Source organism: Talpa europaea, assembly GCF_964194135.1.
Source record: "Talpa europaea genome assembly, chromosome: 8".
NCBI classification, from domain to species: Eukaryota; Metazoa; Chordata; class Mammalia; order Eulipotyphla; family Talpidae; genus Talpa; species Talpa europaea.
Genome location: NC_140075.1, coordinates 62,095,821 through 62,112,289, shown reverse-complemented (window position 1 = coordinate 62,112,289; position 16,469 = coordinate 62,095,821). Strand labels below are relative to the sequence as shown.

The 16,469-nt window shown below is 47.1% G+C and overlaps 1 protein-coding gene across 2 annotated transcripts in view; it reads left to right on the top strand.

Moving 5' to 3' along the window:
* SLC7A8 (solute carrier family 7 member 8) overlaps positions 1-16,469 on the top strand; it is a gene marked incomplete at its 5' end in the record, with an annotated part of 48,239 nt that overhangs the window by 28,187 nt on the left and 3,583 nt on the right. The window contains 5 exons of one of the 2 annotated variants that reach the window (XM_084239674.1): positions 6,756-6,881; positions 8,368-8,521; positions 9,127-9,250; positions 10,720-10,823; positions 14,866-14,962. In XM_084239674.1, coding sequence (XP_084095800.1) covers positions 6,756-6,881; positions 8,368-8,521; positions 9,127-9,250; positions 10,720-10,823; positions 14,866-14,962 — 605 coding nt within the window. Of the gene's footprint in view, positions 1-6,755; positions 6,882-8,367; positions 8,522-9,126; positions 9,251-10,719; positions 10,824-14,865; positions 14,963-16,469 lie in introns of those variants that run through there. The other variant, XM_084239675.1, reaches the window with a different exon arrangement.

The following is a 16,469-nucleotide window of genomic DNA, read 5'->3' as shown; positions in this document are numbered from 1 at the left end:
TTTCTTCCTGCGGCTCTGGGTTGAATAGTTTTCTTGCCTCGTCCAGTTTCTAGAGGTCCCCTACATTCTGTCTTTCATTCTGTCCCTCTCTCACCTGTCTGCCTCATCACATCTTCTTTACTCTGACACTCTCATCAGGACTCTTGTGATTACATTGGACCCACTCCCATCACCCAGGATAATTTCCCCTTCACTAGATCCTTAATCACATTGCAAAGTGCCTTTTGTTTTATAAAGTAACATTTAGGAGATTAGGATGCTTCCGCCTGCCCTACCATGGGCATTGCGTTCTGATAGGGTTGTCAGAGGAGGAAAGTAAAGAAGCAATCCTCTGTTACTCCCAAGGGATCAAGGTCTGAGCACAGGGCTGGGTGGGGTAGGGGCCCCTTCTCTGCAGGGAGCAGGCAGGAGCTCACCCACGCCTCCACCATGGACACTTTCAGGTCATCGCACCGTCATCGATCTGAGAGCACTCTTCAGAGTGGCTTTCCCTCCAGCAGATGCCTTGGGCACACCCCTCTCCTACTTGGCACTGAGAGACCCTGGGCTCTAGGTCGGGCAGGAGATTTCTGGGTTCTGCGTTCCCTACTCCCGCCTGCTTCCTTCTTTGTGTCCCTCCTGTCACCTTGACATTAAGCTTTTCAAACTGGGCAGATTAAGTAACCAACTCCTGACTTCAGTATTTTCTTGAAGCCTCATCTTCTTGATAGTCTTTTCACCTTTCTTTTTTATTTTTTTTTTATATTTGTTTATTTATGTATACAAGAGCTGGGGTACAGGCAAGACATGGGGGGGGGGGGTGAGAGGATTCACCAGAGACAGAGTGGGGAACAAAACAGGCAGATTGACCAAAGTACACTGCAGAGGGGAGCAGCAGGCGAGTCAGGAGAGGTCTGCTGTGCCATGTGGGTTGCTCCTTGGCCGGCTGGGGTATCGAACTCATGCTGCAGAGGCTGCGGACAGGCCCATGGGTTGCGTCTTAACCCCTTGCGCTACCAGGGAGGCCCCTCTTTTTTTTCATTTTTTAACCCAGGAAAAAGGAAACAAAGGAGAGAGGAGAAAATGCCCAAGAAATATAGATAAGTCATGGGGGGTCCCTAGAGAACAGCTAACACCCCACAGCCAGATTACAATGGCTAAAAATCAGAGACTGATAAAAAAAAAAAAAAATCCAAAGTTCAACCAAGTAAACAGAGCTAATTGACTTAATTCCATTCAGGGTAGCATTCAGTCTAGCTAATGGGTGCAGTGAGAGGTTGTACAAAATGGAAGGAAGGTTTTTTCAGTCAAAGATGGTAGGATATAGGGTTTTTTTTTTAAATCTTTTAAATTATTTATGCATACAAGAACTGGGATACAGACCAGAGGGGCAAAGGGTGAGAGGATTCACCAGAGATAGAGTAAGTAACAGAACAGACAAGCTGAAAATACACTGCTGAAGGGAGCAGTGGGCAAGACAGGAGTGGTCTGATGTGCATGTGGGTATCTCCCTGGCTGGCCCAGGATCGAAATCTTGCTACAGAGGCTGCTTACAGCAACACAGTGCTGTGTTTAACCCTTTGAGCCACCAGGGAGGCCTGGGATATAGTTTTTTTTTTTAAGAAAATTGCTTCCCAGCAGGTAAGATCACTATCCCTTTAGAGAAGGCAAGGAGTCTTATCCTACAGATTACCTGCTGTTGTTTACCTGGACAAGTCAGGATTATTTGCCTGGGAGGGGTTGAAACTGCAGTTAAGTTAGATATTAAATCTTGTTTTGGAGAAGTGGATTTGGCAGGAGTGATTCCATTTTGAACCTGCTGTTTCTTTGACTTATTTTGTTCAGCTGAGCCAGAATGATAGGATTCTCCCTGTTGCTACGGTCTGTCATCTATGGAAAGTACCTGTGACTCCCCTAGAGCCACGAGACACTGAGTAGACAGGGGCCTGGCCAGCACTTGGCAAGTGTGGCCTTCGCTCATTGACCTTTCCTTTCTGGTGGAGGCTCAGGTTTCAGCCTACAAGGAGGGACACTTGCTGTCCTGTGGTTCCAGGACACTGGCAGTGCCCTCTTTCCTCTCAGTCACTTACTGTAATCACCCAACTGCAGATCAAGAATGAGATTAGGAACTGCAGAGAATCTTTGTTCCTAAGAGATTAGTGTCCCACACAGCCTGTCTCCCCACTGCAATCTCACCATTTTTCTTCTTCTTTCTGAAAGACCCCTATAAAGTTTAAATATTAGTCAAGGGCTGGGTGCTTGTGAAGTTGCAGAGATTAACTCAACAGGATGGAAGACATCCACCCCAAATTAATTTGGCAAATTGTCCCTCCCCTCAAGCACCTCCCCCCTTAGGAATACCGTGGTGCCTACAGTACGGGCTGTCTTGATAAGATCCCTTTTCAAAAGGAGATGATTTTGTATTCTATCCCCAAACTAGAGGAGGTAGCCACATCCCCCATCCTGCTTAGGGAGGAGGAATGTTTGAGACCTCCTGCCATGCAGCGTTTTCTCCCCAAGCACTTTCTTGTCACCTCCTGCCCTGACCTCTCCTCCCCTTGGTGAAAGATAATTTTCTTCTCTGGGATCACTGTAGGGTCTTTATTCTGTAATCCTTGCCTATCTCTGAGCCACAAAGGTTTTGTTTGCTAATCTTCCTTCCTTTCATAAATCAATCCCCTTTATCCTTTAGTCAGGTTGCTTGTGTCTGCCCATACTCCCAGGGGCCTTACCTGGTACCCAGCCTGCCTAGGGTGTTCTGGGGGAGAATTTGAGATTAGGGGCCTAGCAGTTTAGGGTGATATAAGTTGAAATGTCACCTGGCACTGTGATCCTGAAATCCTTATTGAATTGAGTAAGATAAACCAAATGTGAAATGTTTATTTATCAGGACATCTCAGTATATCTGGAACATTCACATATTAACAAAATGTTCAGACGCTTAAAATCCTTCCTCTGGCAACACAGTTTGGGTTCTCCTTATATGACACCATCCTGGATAGCAGTTCCTCTGTGAGGAGTCAAGAGTATCAATTCCTGAAGTTACCTTTCCTGTTGCTCTTCCAACTCTACAAAACCAACTGGGAGCATGTCTCCTTTCTATGAGATTCCTGGGCTGCAGGGGAGATTGGTATGCATTGTGGAATGTGTAGACTGAGATAAGATTGGAGGGCTGATGAATTGGGCCATTTTCTTGACTCAAGAATTGAATAATTGTTGAGCACTTAACTATTTTCAGGCACCAGTGATATGCCCTGGGATTCGAAACATGAAAAAGTCTCCATCCCTACTCCTCTAGAGTACAAGAAGACAGAGAAAAAGAAGCAGATAGTTATGATACAAGAAATGAGTGCCAAAATTAGATATAAACAAAATGGCCTGAGAGTACAGAGGAGATTTACAAGGCAGGGGACAAAATTTTTCCTTCTGTGCAGGTTGATAGAGCTTACCTGGCAGACGCATTATCAGGAATAAGTAAACACCTGTAAAAGTGATGGAAGAACAGGCGACATTTGAAAGATGGGCGTTTGCCAGGTAGAGAGTCAGCACAGGGAGGAAGGTTACAGATGGATATGTCAGGTCCTGGGCCTTCCCTGGTGGCTCAGGTGGTTGAGCACCGTACTGTGAAGCTGTCCGCAGCCTCTGCAGCGCCAGTTTGATCTCGGCTGACTGGCGAGGTCCCACATGGTGCGCAGACCTCTCCTGCCTTGCCCGCTGCTCCTCTCAGCAGTGTATTTCATTAGTCTACCTGTTCTGTTCTCCACTCTGTCTCTGGTGAATCCTCTCACCCTCCCACACATCTTGCCTGAACCCCGGTTCTTGTATAAAATAAATAAATAAATCCTTAAAAAAAAAAAAGGCAGGTCCTTACCCTGCTGAAATGTTCTCAGAATTAAGTAAGGTTAGAAAATAATTGGAAAGTAAAAGCACAGTTTAAGGATCAGGTATTGATATCACTTGATTAAGCTGTTCACGTGAAGTCAGAAGCCTGGTTAAAAGCCGGAGGAGGGCCTCCCCTGGTGGCGCAGCGGTTGATTGCTGGGCTGCAAAACTGCCCGCAGCCTCTGCGGCACAGGTTCCATCCCCGGCTGCCGGCGAGGGTCCCACCTGGCCCACAGACCTCTCCTGCCGCCACTGCTCCCCTGAGCAGCTCCCCTTCATCAGTCTCCCTGTTCTGTTCCCCCTCTGGCTCTGATGAATTCTCTCACCCTCCGCGCTTCTGACTGTGCCCAGTGCTTGTATAAATAAATAAATAAATGTTAAAAAAAAAAAAAAAGCCGGAGGAGAGGGACACTTTTACAGGTGCTTAAAAAAACCCAAAATTCAACTGAATAAATTTGAAAATCAAATGGTTTTAGCCACTGAATCCCACCTAGGAGCATCCCATTTAGCAAGTAGGAAGGCCTCAGAAGAGCTGTAAAAGATGAAAATTTTTATACTTAGCCCAAGAGGGTGAAATAAGGTTATTAACAAAAGAAAAAAGAAGTTATTTCAAGCAAAACCACCTTTTCTCCAGGCTGTCTTATTCAGATTATCTCACTAGTGCTGACCAGGAAATTCCACCTTTGGGAGAGGTTGCGATTGCAGTGAGGGTGGGTATTTAGTTTTGGTGGGTCTTGACATAAATGACTCCATTTGGGGTTTCCTTTTCAGCACATGTGTGATGGCATCCCAGCCACTGTTTCAGGCAAAGAAGAAGCAAAGGATTTTGATCCCCCGCCTCCCCTTCCTTATTCTCTACTTCATGACCACCAGGAAACTGAAAGTCCTGTTCCTGTGGCAGAGACTCCGGAGGTGGCTTAGGAAGTGTGGCAGTGAAACAGAGGGCCCCTCTACCCTAGTGCTCAACATCTGAGCCCTCCCCCAGCCCCTGAAGGTTCCACAGTGTTGGGGGTCTCTGTGACTCCTAGGAATAGAGCAGTTAAAAGCCCCTGCTCACGAGCCAAAGAAGACTAAGGTGGGTAGCAAATAAACACAAGAAAACATGCTCCACATTAGGGAAATGCAAATCTAAACCACAATGACATGACATTCCACCGCATAGCCATTAGCACTGTGACACTCTGGAAGCTGACAGAGGGAAATGCGGGTAAGGACCAGGTCTCACCCATGTTGCTGGGGTAATACACAGTGATCTCGCCAGTTTGGAAAACAGTCTGATGTCTTCTATGAAACATTTACCTTAAGACCCAGAATCCCACCCCTGGATTTACTCAGGAGAAATGAAAAGCCCGCCCAAAGATCTTTACAACCCAGGCAAAGACTTTTATGCAAGTGTTTACAGCAGTTTTATTCAGAGTTGCCCCAAATTGGGAGCAATCCAAATGTCCAGCAACATGATGTTACCATAACTTCAGGGTTTCAGGTCCAGTCTCCCAGCCAGGAACTGACCCCCGGCTGTGGTGGCAGTGCTGAGCCCCAGCCACTAGACCACCATGGGTTGGTGTCTCACAAAGCCTCAGCAGTCACTTCACTGATGCTCAGGCAAGCAAGCAAAAAGAGGTAAATTGTTTACAAAAATGGATGTAAGGAAAAGTTCATTAAGGAGAAAAGGAACAGAAACAAAGTGGGACTCCCAGGCCCTTGGAACCAGGCCAGGGAGGGGCAAGGAAGCCAGTGGAGTCTTGCCTCATAGAATATAGACCTTCTTTCCCTAATTATTCTAAAGCCCCCGTCAGTCTCTTTGTCATTGGTTAGTTCTTGGTGGTCTCCCTCACTCTGCCTTAATGTCTCTGAGCCCAGAATTAAGTCTTGCTTCACAGCCCTTATCTCAGAGTCCTTTAAATGTTGCCCTTGTCCGGGAATGTCCCGTTGCCCCTAGTCCAGGGGGCGTGTTTGATTAGTCCCCTTTGGAATTTGTTGCCCTTATCTCTGGAGCCTTCCTTATTCCTCCAAGGCTTTTTCCTATTCTAATCTGACCCTAGAAGTGATCGTCTTGCCCTTTGACTCAATAAGTGGGTCTCAAAAGCCTTTGTAAAGAGGAAAAAGCCAGCTACAGAAGACTACATGTTGTTTGATTCCATTTCTGTGACATTCTGGAAACTGCAAAAATACAGGGACAGAAATCAAATTAGTAGTTGCTGGAGGTGGGGGAAAGGTACTTACCTCAAGAGTGCTATGCACAAGAGAACTTTTTGGAGTGTTGGAAATGTTCTACAGTACAACGAATAAACAACAATAAGGTTTGTCAAATCTCATCAAACTGTACACTTCGAAAAGTGAATTTTGCAGCACTTTCTGTCCACTTGTGTCTATGCAAGTGTCCTTTATTCTTCTATCTCTTTTCCTAATAAACCTGCTCCTTAAATATAAAAAAGAAAGGAAAAGTGAATTTACTTGATGTGTTACCTCCTTAAGCCTAAGTAACAAGAGACTCCCCTAAACTTCTCTTGCCCCCAAATCAGACTCATCAAGATGACATCCAGATGACCCAATTGCTCAGGTCTCCCTTTGATCTTACAGCACTTGAAAGCAAAGTCCAACTCATGCCAAGACCAGCTGCTGAGCCCCCCGCCCCCAAGCTAGTGCCCACACTTCAATGCCTACTTCTGGCTTCCAGCCCTGATCAGGGCAAACTCTAATTTGTGGCACATAATCCCCATTTATAACCCATTAACCTAGCCAAATTTTCTCAACACTGGGCTGAGCTAGCAGGGTCTCTGCCTTGTCCATTTCAGCCCCATCCTCAGGAGCAAGAATACTTCTGCTTATGTGGAGAGGTGTCCTGCAGCCTCATTCTGGCCCCTGAGAGTACGTTTGGGGGTCTTTCATTTCAGTGCTCCTCACATGGGTCAACTGCTCCAGTGTGCGGTGGGCCACCCGGGTTCAAGACATATTCACCGCTGGGAAGCTCCTGGCCCTCGCTCTCATCATCATCATGGGGGTTGTACAGATTTGCAAAGGTGAGTGGCATTGGAATAGTGGGGCCCCACCCAACTCTCAGGCTCTTGCATGTACACACCCCTTGAACTGCCTTGGACTGTGTACACACCCTAAGATTTCCTACTTCTGACCTTGGATGACATTTCTTCTTCATTTGCTTGACGAGGAAGATAAATCATTTTCCATGAGGTGGTTGGAAAGAGGGCATGTCTTATCCCCACCCCCTGATTTGCAGAGTTCACTCCTCCCAGGCTGACCTCATAGCGCCAGCTCAGCTAGGAGAATATTCCAAATCTCTTGACTTCTGTTATCCTCTTGTCCCAACCCCAGAGACACTCCCTGCATCTTATATTGTATCTTGTCCTTATCTTAAAATTGGAGATGGAATTGGAGATTTCACATTTCAAAATTCTCATAATCTCTAGGAGAGCTCTACATTCCTAGGACCCCTGCCAACATTCCCCACTGGATTTGGTCCTTTCCAAGCCTGAGCCTGCATTTGGTTTCCATGGGACCCGTGGCACCACTAGGCTCTGCCCAGTGTCTCTGCTCCCTGAGAAAGTCAGATGACAAAGAGGGAGTCAGCCCTCCCACCGCCCACAAGCCCTAAAGGCAGTGCCGGGTGCCTGGATTTTTACTCCAGGAAACATAATTAAGGCTTTGCTATATAATGTTCCTGATTATTTTAATCAGTTGGATGAAGTTCTTTAGCCGGTTATGTTGTCTTCAGGAATTTCACCGTAAGGGAATCCCTGCTATCTTTGCAAAGATAGTGAGTGCCTCCTGACATGGCTCTCGAGCTGTCTCTTGATCACACTAATCTCTTTATTTCCTGCCTAAATGCTGCATGAATGAATCAACTATAGGCAGTTACTTTGTGTCTTATTACAACCTCATCAGCAGCCTTCCTTGAGAACCCACTGTGTGCAGGACCCTCGGCGAAGGGCTGGGAAAGCAACCGAAAGGTCTTCTCTGAAGGACCCCAACCTCAGGGAATTTATACTGTGAAAAGGGAGATGGAACACAACCCTTAGAAAGAGACAAAAGGATATTGACAAAGAAAGCAGATCAAGCTTGAACAATATAGCTTTATGACAGTTTGTTTGCTGTTCTTGGTGCTTCTTTCATGAAAATGTACAAACTTAGGTATCATGGCCCTAATCCTGCATCTCCAAATCCCAGCATGCAAGCTCAAATTTACCCTGCCCAGCCCACTGACCTCTCCTGGCCTTTCCGTCCAAGTAACGCTGCCTTTTACAAAAGGAACATTCAAATTTTGCTTTGAACCTGTGCCCCCATATGAACTCATGGTTACCAGGTTCTAGGGGGTCCCGGATCTGTATTTCCCTGCTCCTTTGGGTTCCACTCTCCCATTATATGGGGTTCACTGGAGTCAAGACAGAGCTGGATCATTTCCAGGGGGAGGGGCTGAGACAGGACCAGGCAGGCAGGGTCTGCTAGGCCTGACCTCTCTCCCTGAACTGCCTCCTGCCCCTGTGTCCACAGGACAATACTTCTGGCTGGAGCCAAAGAATGCATTTGAGAATTTCCAAGAACCTGACATCGGCCTCATTGCACTGGCTTTCCTTCAGGGCTCCTTTGCCTATGGAGGCTGGAACTTTCTTAATTATGTGACTGAGGAACTTGTTGATCCCTACAAGTGAGTTAAAATACCCCAGCTCTTCCCCTCTCCCTTGTAAGGTCCTGGCACCTGCTATTGGAATGAGGGAACCAGGTGTCCACTGCCCACTTTTCCCCTAATTCCTGTTCTGACCTTGACCTGTTCTATCCTGAAGAAATAGTTCACTTGCCAGGAACTTACACCATTTGTTATCCACTCTGCCCTGAGCAGAAAAATGATCCAAGGACTATCCCAGAGCAGGTTAAAAGCTGAGCAGTGGTGAGGTGGCACCATTGCCTTAGAGAATAAAACATGTGAGGTTCCCAGGGACTTACCCACCTGCTGGGGACACACAGGGCTTGTATCTTGGGGAGGGAGGGAAGCAGTGCATTGTGAATGAGATTCTAGTCAAAAAGAGATCAATAGGTGTGAGCACATTTCCAGCTGAGGCTGTTTCATTTCCTTTAAATTGGGACAAAATCCACCTCCCAGGGAGAGAGAATATCACAGAAGCCTACAAGGTCTGTTTAGTGCAAAAAAAAAAAAAAGAGTGCAAAAAAAGAGAGATACTTTTGGAACCCATGACCAGGCAGGAGGTTTCCCAGGTGCCAGACCTTCCCCCTCTCACCCCCTCTCCTCTGCAGGAATCTTCCCAGAGCCATCTTCATCTCCATCCCACTGGTCACATTTGTGTATGTCTTTGCCAATGTCGCTTATGTCACTGCAATGTCCCCCCAGGAGCTGCTGGCATCAAACGCAGTCGCTGTGGTAAGAGATCAAACTCCTAGCCCTCCAACGAGGAATGTTAACTTAGACTTGCCCCTTAGCCTCACTCACTTTTCCCTGGTCCCTGGAAGTCATCCCAAGTCCATGGGGGCAGAAACCACCTCTTCCTGTGCCCGGGAGCAAAGTGCTGACCAGGTTATACCTAGAACAGCTACAGCAGTTGGAGCTGAGCGCTTACCACAGAGTCGCATGACCAAAAAGCCAACAATATTTACTATCTGGGAAAACTGAACCAACTGCTGATCTAGGGAACTTTAAATGTGAGTATAAAGGACACAGGCTCCCCCTTGAAAAGTCTTTCATGAGATGTACCATCTCTCTTTGCCTTCATTTCCTCCCCTAGCATTGGTGTGGTGACTCCTTCGCCCATCAGGAAGAAGTGTGTGACAGTAAATAGAAAGTAGAAGTGGTTTATACTTTGGGGGGAAAGATAGGTCCAAGGCATTGGGGTCCTTGATGTCCAAGAAAGATCTAGAACCAGAACCATGCTCCCTCCACCTCAGTGCCCCACCCTGGCCTCACCTGGGTCACAACTTCACCTGCCAAATAGCATCATAACGTGTCTTATGTCTGAAAACTGTAAAAAAAAAAAAAAAAGAGAGAGAGAGAGAGAGAGAGAGAGAGAAAGAGAGGCCCCCAGAGGCCTGTCACCTTGGCCTTCCCCAGTAGGACGGCTGTTCTAAACAAACCCCCCACCGTGTGCCCGAAACCCAGCCTGTCCTTGGCTCAGAGATTATCGAAAAGGCTGGTCCCCAACATTTTCTATTCCTTTGATACATGAAGAGGAGTCTAACTTCACCTCCTTTTCTTTCTCAGCCTAATTGTGGCTTCTTATCATTTTTCCCCATGGCATATATTTTTGTGAATTTAGGAGTTTTCATCCTATGGATTGGATTCATCTCTATTTTACAAATGGGAACACTGAGGCTCAAAAATTAAGAAGCTTGCTTCAGCTCTCGTATCTCCTAAATGGAGGGCTGAATTCCAACTTGCCTGACTCACTAGCCTGTGTCCCTCACCATGTGAGGAAAGCATATAATGTAGGGAGGCCCCGACTCCCACCTGGTTTGCTATCCTGGCCCTCTACTTCCTGGGCCTGTGATCTTAGGCAAGCTACTGAATTGCTTCATGCCTCAGTTTCCTCATCTGTAAAACAGGGATAGCAAATATTCGTCAATGATGATTATGGTGATGATGATGATTGCTGCTGCTGCTGCTGCTGCTGCTATTACCACACTGACTTAGCTAACTAGTCCAAAACACTTAATGAATTTGGCTGTGTAGTCATCACAGTGGGAAGTGGTGGTGCAGCAGGAAAGGGGCACAAAGACCATCCCTTCCCTCAAGGACCTTAGACAGAGAGACTCAGCCAGGGTGGGTTTGGGAGGGAGCATTCCAAGCAGTGATGTGCAGGTAAGGGGTTTCTGCTCATCCTTTGTTTTCTCTCCCAGACTTTTGGAGAGAAGCTCCTAGGTGTCATGGCCTGGATCATGCCCATTTCTGTGGCCCTGTCTACATTTGGAGGAGTCAATGGTTCTCTTTTCACCTCCTCCCGGTGAGTGCTGTCTGGGCTCTTCCTGGACCAGGGGCCACTCTGCTGTGCATTGCTCTGTGTATACTGTATGTTGGGGGAGGGCTCTTGTCTCTGTCCGCTGGGGTCTGTGTGGCCACCTGGGCAGTGACATTGAAAGGGTGATTGCTTACGTGAGTACGTGCGTGTGTCACTGTGGACTCAGAGGGGCGTGTCCTGCTCTCGTGGCTACCTAGGATGTGTATGGCTTCATATGTGATGGTGAGATGCCTCATCCCACCTCCTTTCAACAGGAGCAGAGGCAGAGGCTGAGGAGCCCCCAGGCTACCTGGTGCAGCTCCAGGTCAGGGGGCTGTGGTTGGCAGCGGCACAGGGTCTCAGCTGCAGTACCCAAGCCCCTTTTCTTCTAGCCTGGAAACAGGTTGTGCCAGTTCAAAAGAAACTCCCTGTGAAAAGAACTAGGGGGACCCATGCTGGGGCCTCTGAACTGGTCCCTCATGAAAGTTTTGGGACCTGGCTGCAGGTACGATGGGACCATCTCTGAGCCCCCTCAGGGTGTAGCTTCTCCCTGATCAAAAAACAGGTGGCTCTGGGAGGCTGTCACAGGGCCTCCTGGGAGACTCAGTATAGGATGTGAAGTAAAAGGGGTGGGGAAGAGCAGAAGGAAAGCATTAGGGGAATTTTAGGAAAGCCAGAAGTGTGAATGGGCCCAGGAGTCTCCAGCTCCTGGTTCCACACATTCAGGAATCTGGCCTTTTCTTGAGATCCCTTGCTGTGAGGCCAGCAGATGCTGGATGATTTCCATGGATGTGGTTTAACAGGTCCCTCCAGGGTTCTTGGAAAGCCCCCTGCCCCCAGGGCACAGTCCTACAAGAAAAGATACAGCAAAAGCAGTGAGCCCCTCTCTACAGCTGTTTTCAGTGTCATCCATCACATCTGGGAGGAGTGTCCATGACATGACAAAGGAGTAGCAAATTTTGAGGACCCAGGGCAGAAAAGAGGAAGTGTGGGTGTCCCCTGTACCCGAGACCCCTATGATGCTCACCCACAGCAACGTCGTGTGCATGTTACACAGGAGCAGTGGCCCCATGGAGGCCCCAGACGAGGGCGAGCGGTGGAAGAGCAGTGACCCATGAGGCTCTCTGGGATCTATTGGAGGAGAGTGACTGGCTACAGTCGCTTTAGAGTGGGGTTTGTCCCTCGGGCAGGCCAAGCAGCGGTCTGCGTGCATGTGGTCTAGCCGTGTGTGCATGCAGGAGACGCGGCAGGGCGCGCTCGCCTCTTGTTCAGAGGTGCCGCTCACCCACCAGGCCTCCTCAGCTCATCTTCCAGTTCTTTCCTTCCTGCCTCCCCCTTCCCTCCTTCTCGCTCTCATTCTTTTGTGTTTTGGAATATGAAGAGGATGATCTTCCCGAGGAGTAGGAGTGTGTGTGGGTGTGTGTCATGCTTAATGTCGTAGTCTCCTCTGTTGTTGGCTAGCCGGGCAAGGGTGGTCTCTTGTGAACTTGACACTACCTGGACAATTGCACTTGGTCCTGGCTGCATGTGGGGAGGATTGAATGGGAGGCCCTGGCTATGTGCATGACGAGGCCCACAGCACACCTGGGACTCACTTGAGGGCATGAGACTGCACTGAGGGGGACAATGTCATGTGGCTGCATGAAACCAATGACACTGGCCTAGGTAGCTGATGATGGCAACTGGTGGTGATGCATGTGGGTGCTGGGGACCACTATCCACACACACTCTGTGAAGAGAGCTGCTGCTCCTAGACCCACTTTCCCCATGCACACATTACAAAGTCAGGGACACTTCTCTTCCAAACACCTAGAAAAGTGCGCTGATGCTGTGCTTTTCTGCCCCCACTGCAGCAGCATCCTTTTCCTTCCATCCCTTTCCCTACAGAGGTGTCCCTTTCCCTACAAAGTCCTAGAAAAAAAGAAAAAGTCCAGTAATTCACATTAATATGTACATGACTCCCAATGCTTCTACTATTCACTTTTTTCTCACAAGAGGGAAGGAGGAAAGGGCTGCTTATTCTGTTGAAATTTCTCTTTCTAAAAATAACTTTTAAACATTAATGTCCTGACCATGATTTCACATTGTTACCAGTGGGAGAATTAGGTAAAGGATACATAGGAGCTCTTTGTGTTGTTTTTTACTTTTTTTTCTTTTCTCTATTTTGTGTTATTTTTTCACTTTTTTGTTTTTTGTTTTTCTTTTTGTTTTTCATGGTTTTTTTTTCTTTTTTTTTAAAAGATTTGTTTATTTATACAAGAACCAGGGTACAGGCCTGATGTGCGGGAGGGTGAGAAGATTCACCAGAGACAGAGTGGGGAACAAGACAGACAGACTGATGAAATATACTAATGAGGGGAGCAGCAGGCGAGACAAGAAAGGTCTGCTGCACCATGCTGGGACCTTCGCCAGCTGGTCGGGATCGAACTGGCGCTACAGAGGCTGCTGACAGCTTCACAGAGCTACGTTCAACCGCCTGCGCCACCAGGGGAGGCCCTCTTTTTATATTTTTTATTCTCTTATTTATGTACTGTTTCTTACAGGTGAATATGAACCAACAATCATCTCAAAGTTTAAAGTTTAATTTTGTATAGTAAAAAAATAATTTTTATTTTGATTATAAATGCCCTGGTGTTTTGGAATTTTATATTTTTTCCTATAAAGTTTAAGGAAGAAAATTAAAGTTACTCATAATCCTACTACCCAGAATTAATCAGTATTTTAATAGCTACTTTTACATGCACATAAAGTTTTTTAAATTAATTAGATCATATTCTATGGCATCATACAATTTTCAGTTTTCTTTTTTTCATTCATTTATTTATTTATTTAAAAGATTTATTTATTTATGCATACAAGAGCTGGGGTACAGGCCAGAGATGCGGGGGGGGGGGGGTGAGAGGATTCAACAGAAACAGAGTGGGGAACAGAACAGGCAGACTGATGAAATACACTGCTGAGGGGAGCAGCGGGAAAGTCAGGAGAGGTCTGCTGCACCATGTGGGTTGCTCCCTGGCTGGCCGGGGTTTGAAATCGTGCTGCGGAGGCTGCGGACAGCTCCATAGATTGTGTCTTACTTAACCCCTTGCGCCACCAGGGAGGCCCTAACTCTCCATTTCTTTCTTTCTTTCTTTCTTTCTTTTTTTTTTAAGATTTATTTATTTATTTATACAAGAACCAGGGTACAGGCCAGATATGCGGGAGGGTGAGAGGATTCACCAGAGACAGAGTGGGGAACAGAACAGGCAGACTGACAAAATACACTGCTGAAGGGAGCAGCAGGTGAGACAGGAGAGGTCTGCCGCGTCATGTGGGACGCCAGTCCAAGGCCAGCCGGGATCAAACCAGCGCTGCAGAGGCTGCAGACAGCTTCACAGCACTGCGCTCAACCACCTGTGCCACCAGGGGAGGCCCTAACTCCATTTCTTTAGGATAGCTTTTTGGAAATAGAATAAGTAATTTAAGGATATATATTTTTAGGTATAATTTATATACCAAAAAATTGTAAATGTTCAGGTTGTTTTAACAACAGCCCATTGCAGACAGCCCATGTAACCATCCTCAGAACAGGAGAGAGAACATTTCCACAAATCCCCAGGTTCCCATGTGTCCCTTCCTGGCCCACCACCCATTCTCCACTTTCCTGGCTAGGAAAAGCTTTCCACACACAGGCCAGTCCCTATGTATCAGAAACTAAGGTGGAAGGGAGGCAGATTTTCACAGGGATTAAAGCCTCAGACATTGTCAGGAACCACAGAGTGACAATCACCAGTCACCCAGGGTCCCCAGACCACACCCAGGTCTCCACACACCCAAGATCCATCCATTTATCCACTGGTTGCCTCTGACTTGCCTGCACCTGCATTTGTGAACGTGGGTCCTGTGATTAGTGGGCTGGAAGGTGTGCATGAGAAGGTGGGTACCTGGTTAGAAGGGGGATGCTCCCAGGTGGGTAGAAGGTGGTATGGATGAGGGAGCCTAGTTGGAGAGGGGGCTTCTTTGGATACTTCATGAGCAAGCCAAGCTGACCTGCTTTTCTCTCTGCCAGGCTGTTCTTTGCTGGAGCCAGGGAGGGCCACCTTCCCAGCGTGTTGGCCATGATCCACGTGAAGCGTTGCACCCCAATCCCAGCCTTGCTCTTCACAGTAAGGGCCCCTCCTGTCAGCCCTAGACACATACTCCTTGTTTGTGCTTGCTCAGAGCTGAGAGTTCACACTCCCACACACACCCCTGTCATCCTTCAAGTCTGCTCCTAGGTTTCCTGGGTCTTAGATAATCTGGCATCCACAGGCGTTATTAATATCGAGAAAGACAGCAAGGAAAGACCCTGCACCCAAAAACCTAAAGGTTCCCAGGCTGGCCCCTTTCCATTTTCCTATGCTTTTGGATCAAAATGAAGTGACTCCCTCAAGATCTCACAATTCACAAAGAAACCTCTTTTTCTGGTCCTCTCCCGCACCTGTTACCCAGAGACAGGCTGCAGCTTTGGGCCTGTGCTCTGGTCGGTCACAACACATTCACCCTCCCCATCGCTCTTCTTGCCCCAGGAGATTTGCCAGTCTCTTGGGAAACATCACTGAAACAAATTCAGTGTTAAGCATATGTCAAAAAAGAAGAATCACAAGAGAAGGAAGACTGATAGAGAAAAGGAAACTTGGGGTGGGAGTAAAATAACCATGAAGTAAGAATCAGAGAGAACACACAGAGATATTTCCCCATTGAGTCTTTTGAGTTACTTTTTTCCCATCTGGATCCTGAATAAAATTTTGAAAATGACTTGATCCACTGGAGAAGCAGTTAGGCCAGGAGGAGTCAAGGGCATTCACTGCACAGCACTAGGAGCAATGTCAGAATGTTCAGACACAAGAAGAAGGTCATCTTGATCAGTTAGTTGTGAAAGGCAACTGGAGAAGCCCCTATGTTCCCAGTGGGCCAAAGGCTTTTTTCAGTCTGAGGCCATAGTGCAGTGCTGTGACCCCAGGCAAGTACAGCTAGAATCTGGCTTATTCATCCCCTAAACGATCCTCCATTACCTTCCATCAGACCTCACAGGACAGCCTGTGTTAAGCCTTCTGTTCATTTTAACAATTCAGCAGAGGAAAGAACATGGTTCTGAGAGAGCCACTGAGAAGAGTAAATAAGTTAATATTTGTAGAATGCTAAGAACAAGCCGTGGCATCTGGTAAGTGCTATATCACTTTATGATATTTAAAAAAAGAAAGGAAGAAAAAAAACAAATTAGATGACTAAGCCAGGAGAAGAGGATGAGGTCACGAAAAAAGCCTTAATCTGCAGTTAACAGTCTTCCCTAAGAGATTAAAAAAAATGAAATTAGCTTGAGTTATAACCAAGGGAGAAATATAAATGAAAACAGGGCAGATAGGGAGCCAGGGGCACTGCTGTGCCAGTCTGGTTGTTTATGGCCAGTATGTTCTGATTGGATAGTGCCCTTGCCATACCAGTGGTTAAATATTTTGATTATCACCCCTGCAATAAAAAGAATTCCTGGCAGTGCAGGCGTTAGCAATGGCCTGAATTAGTATCGGAGTGTGAAAATCTCCATTGTGAGACTCCCTGATGAACTGGCATCGCCTGCCTCAGGCAGAGGAGCAGTCCCCTGACCTTTAATCAACACCCAAGTTTCCAAATACC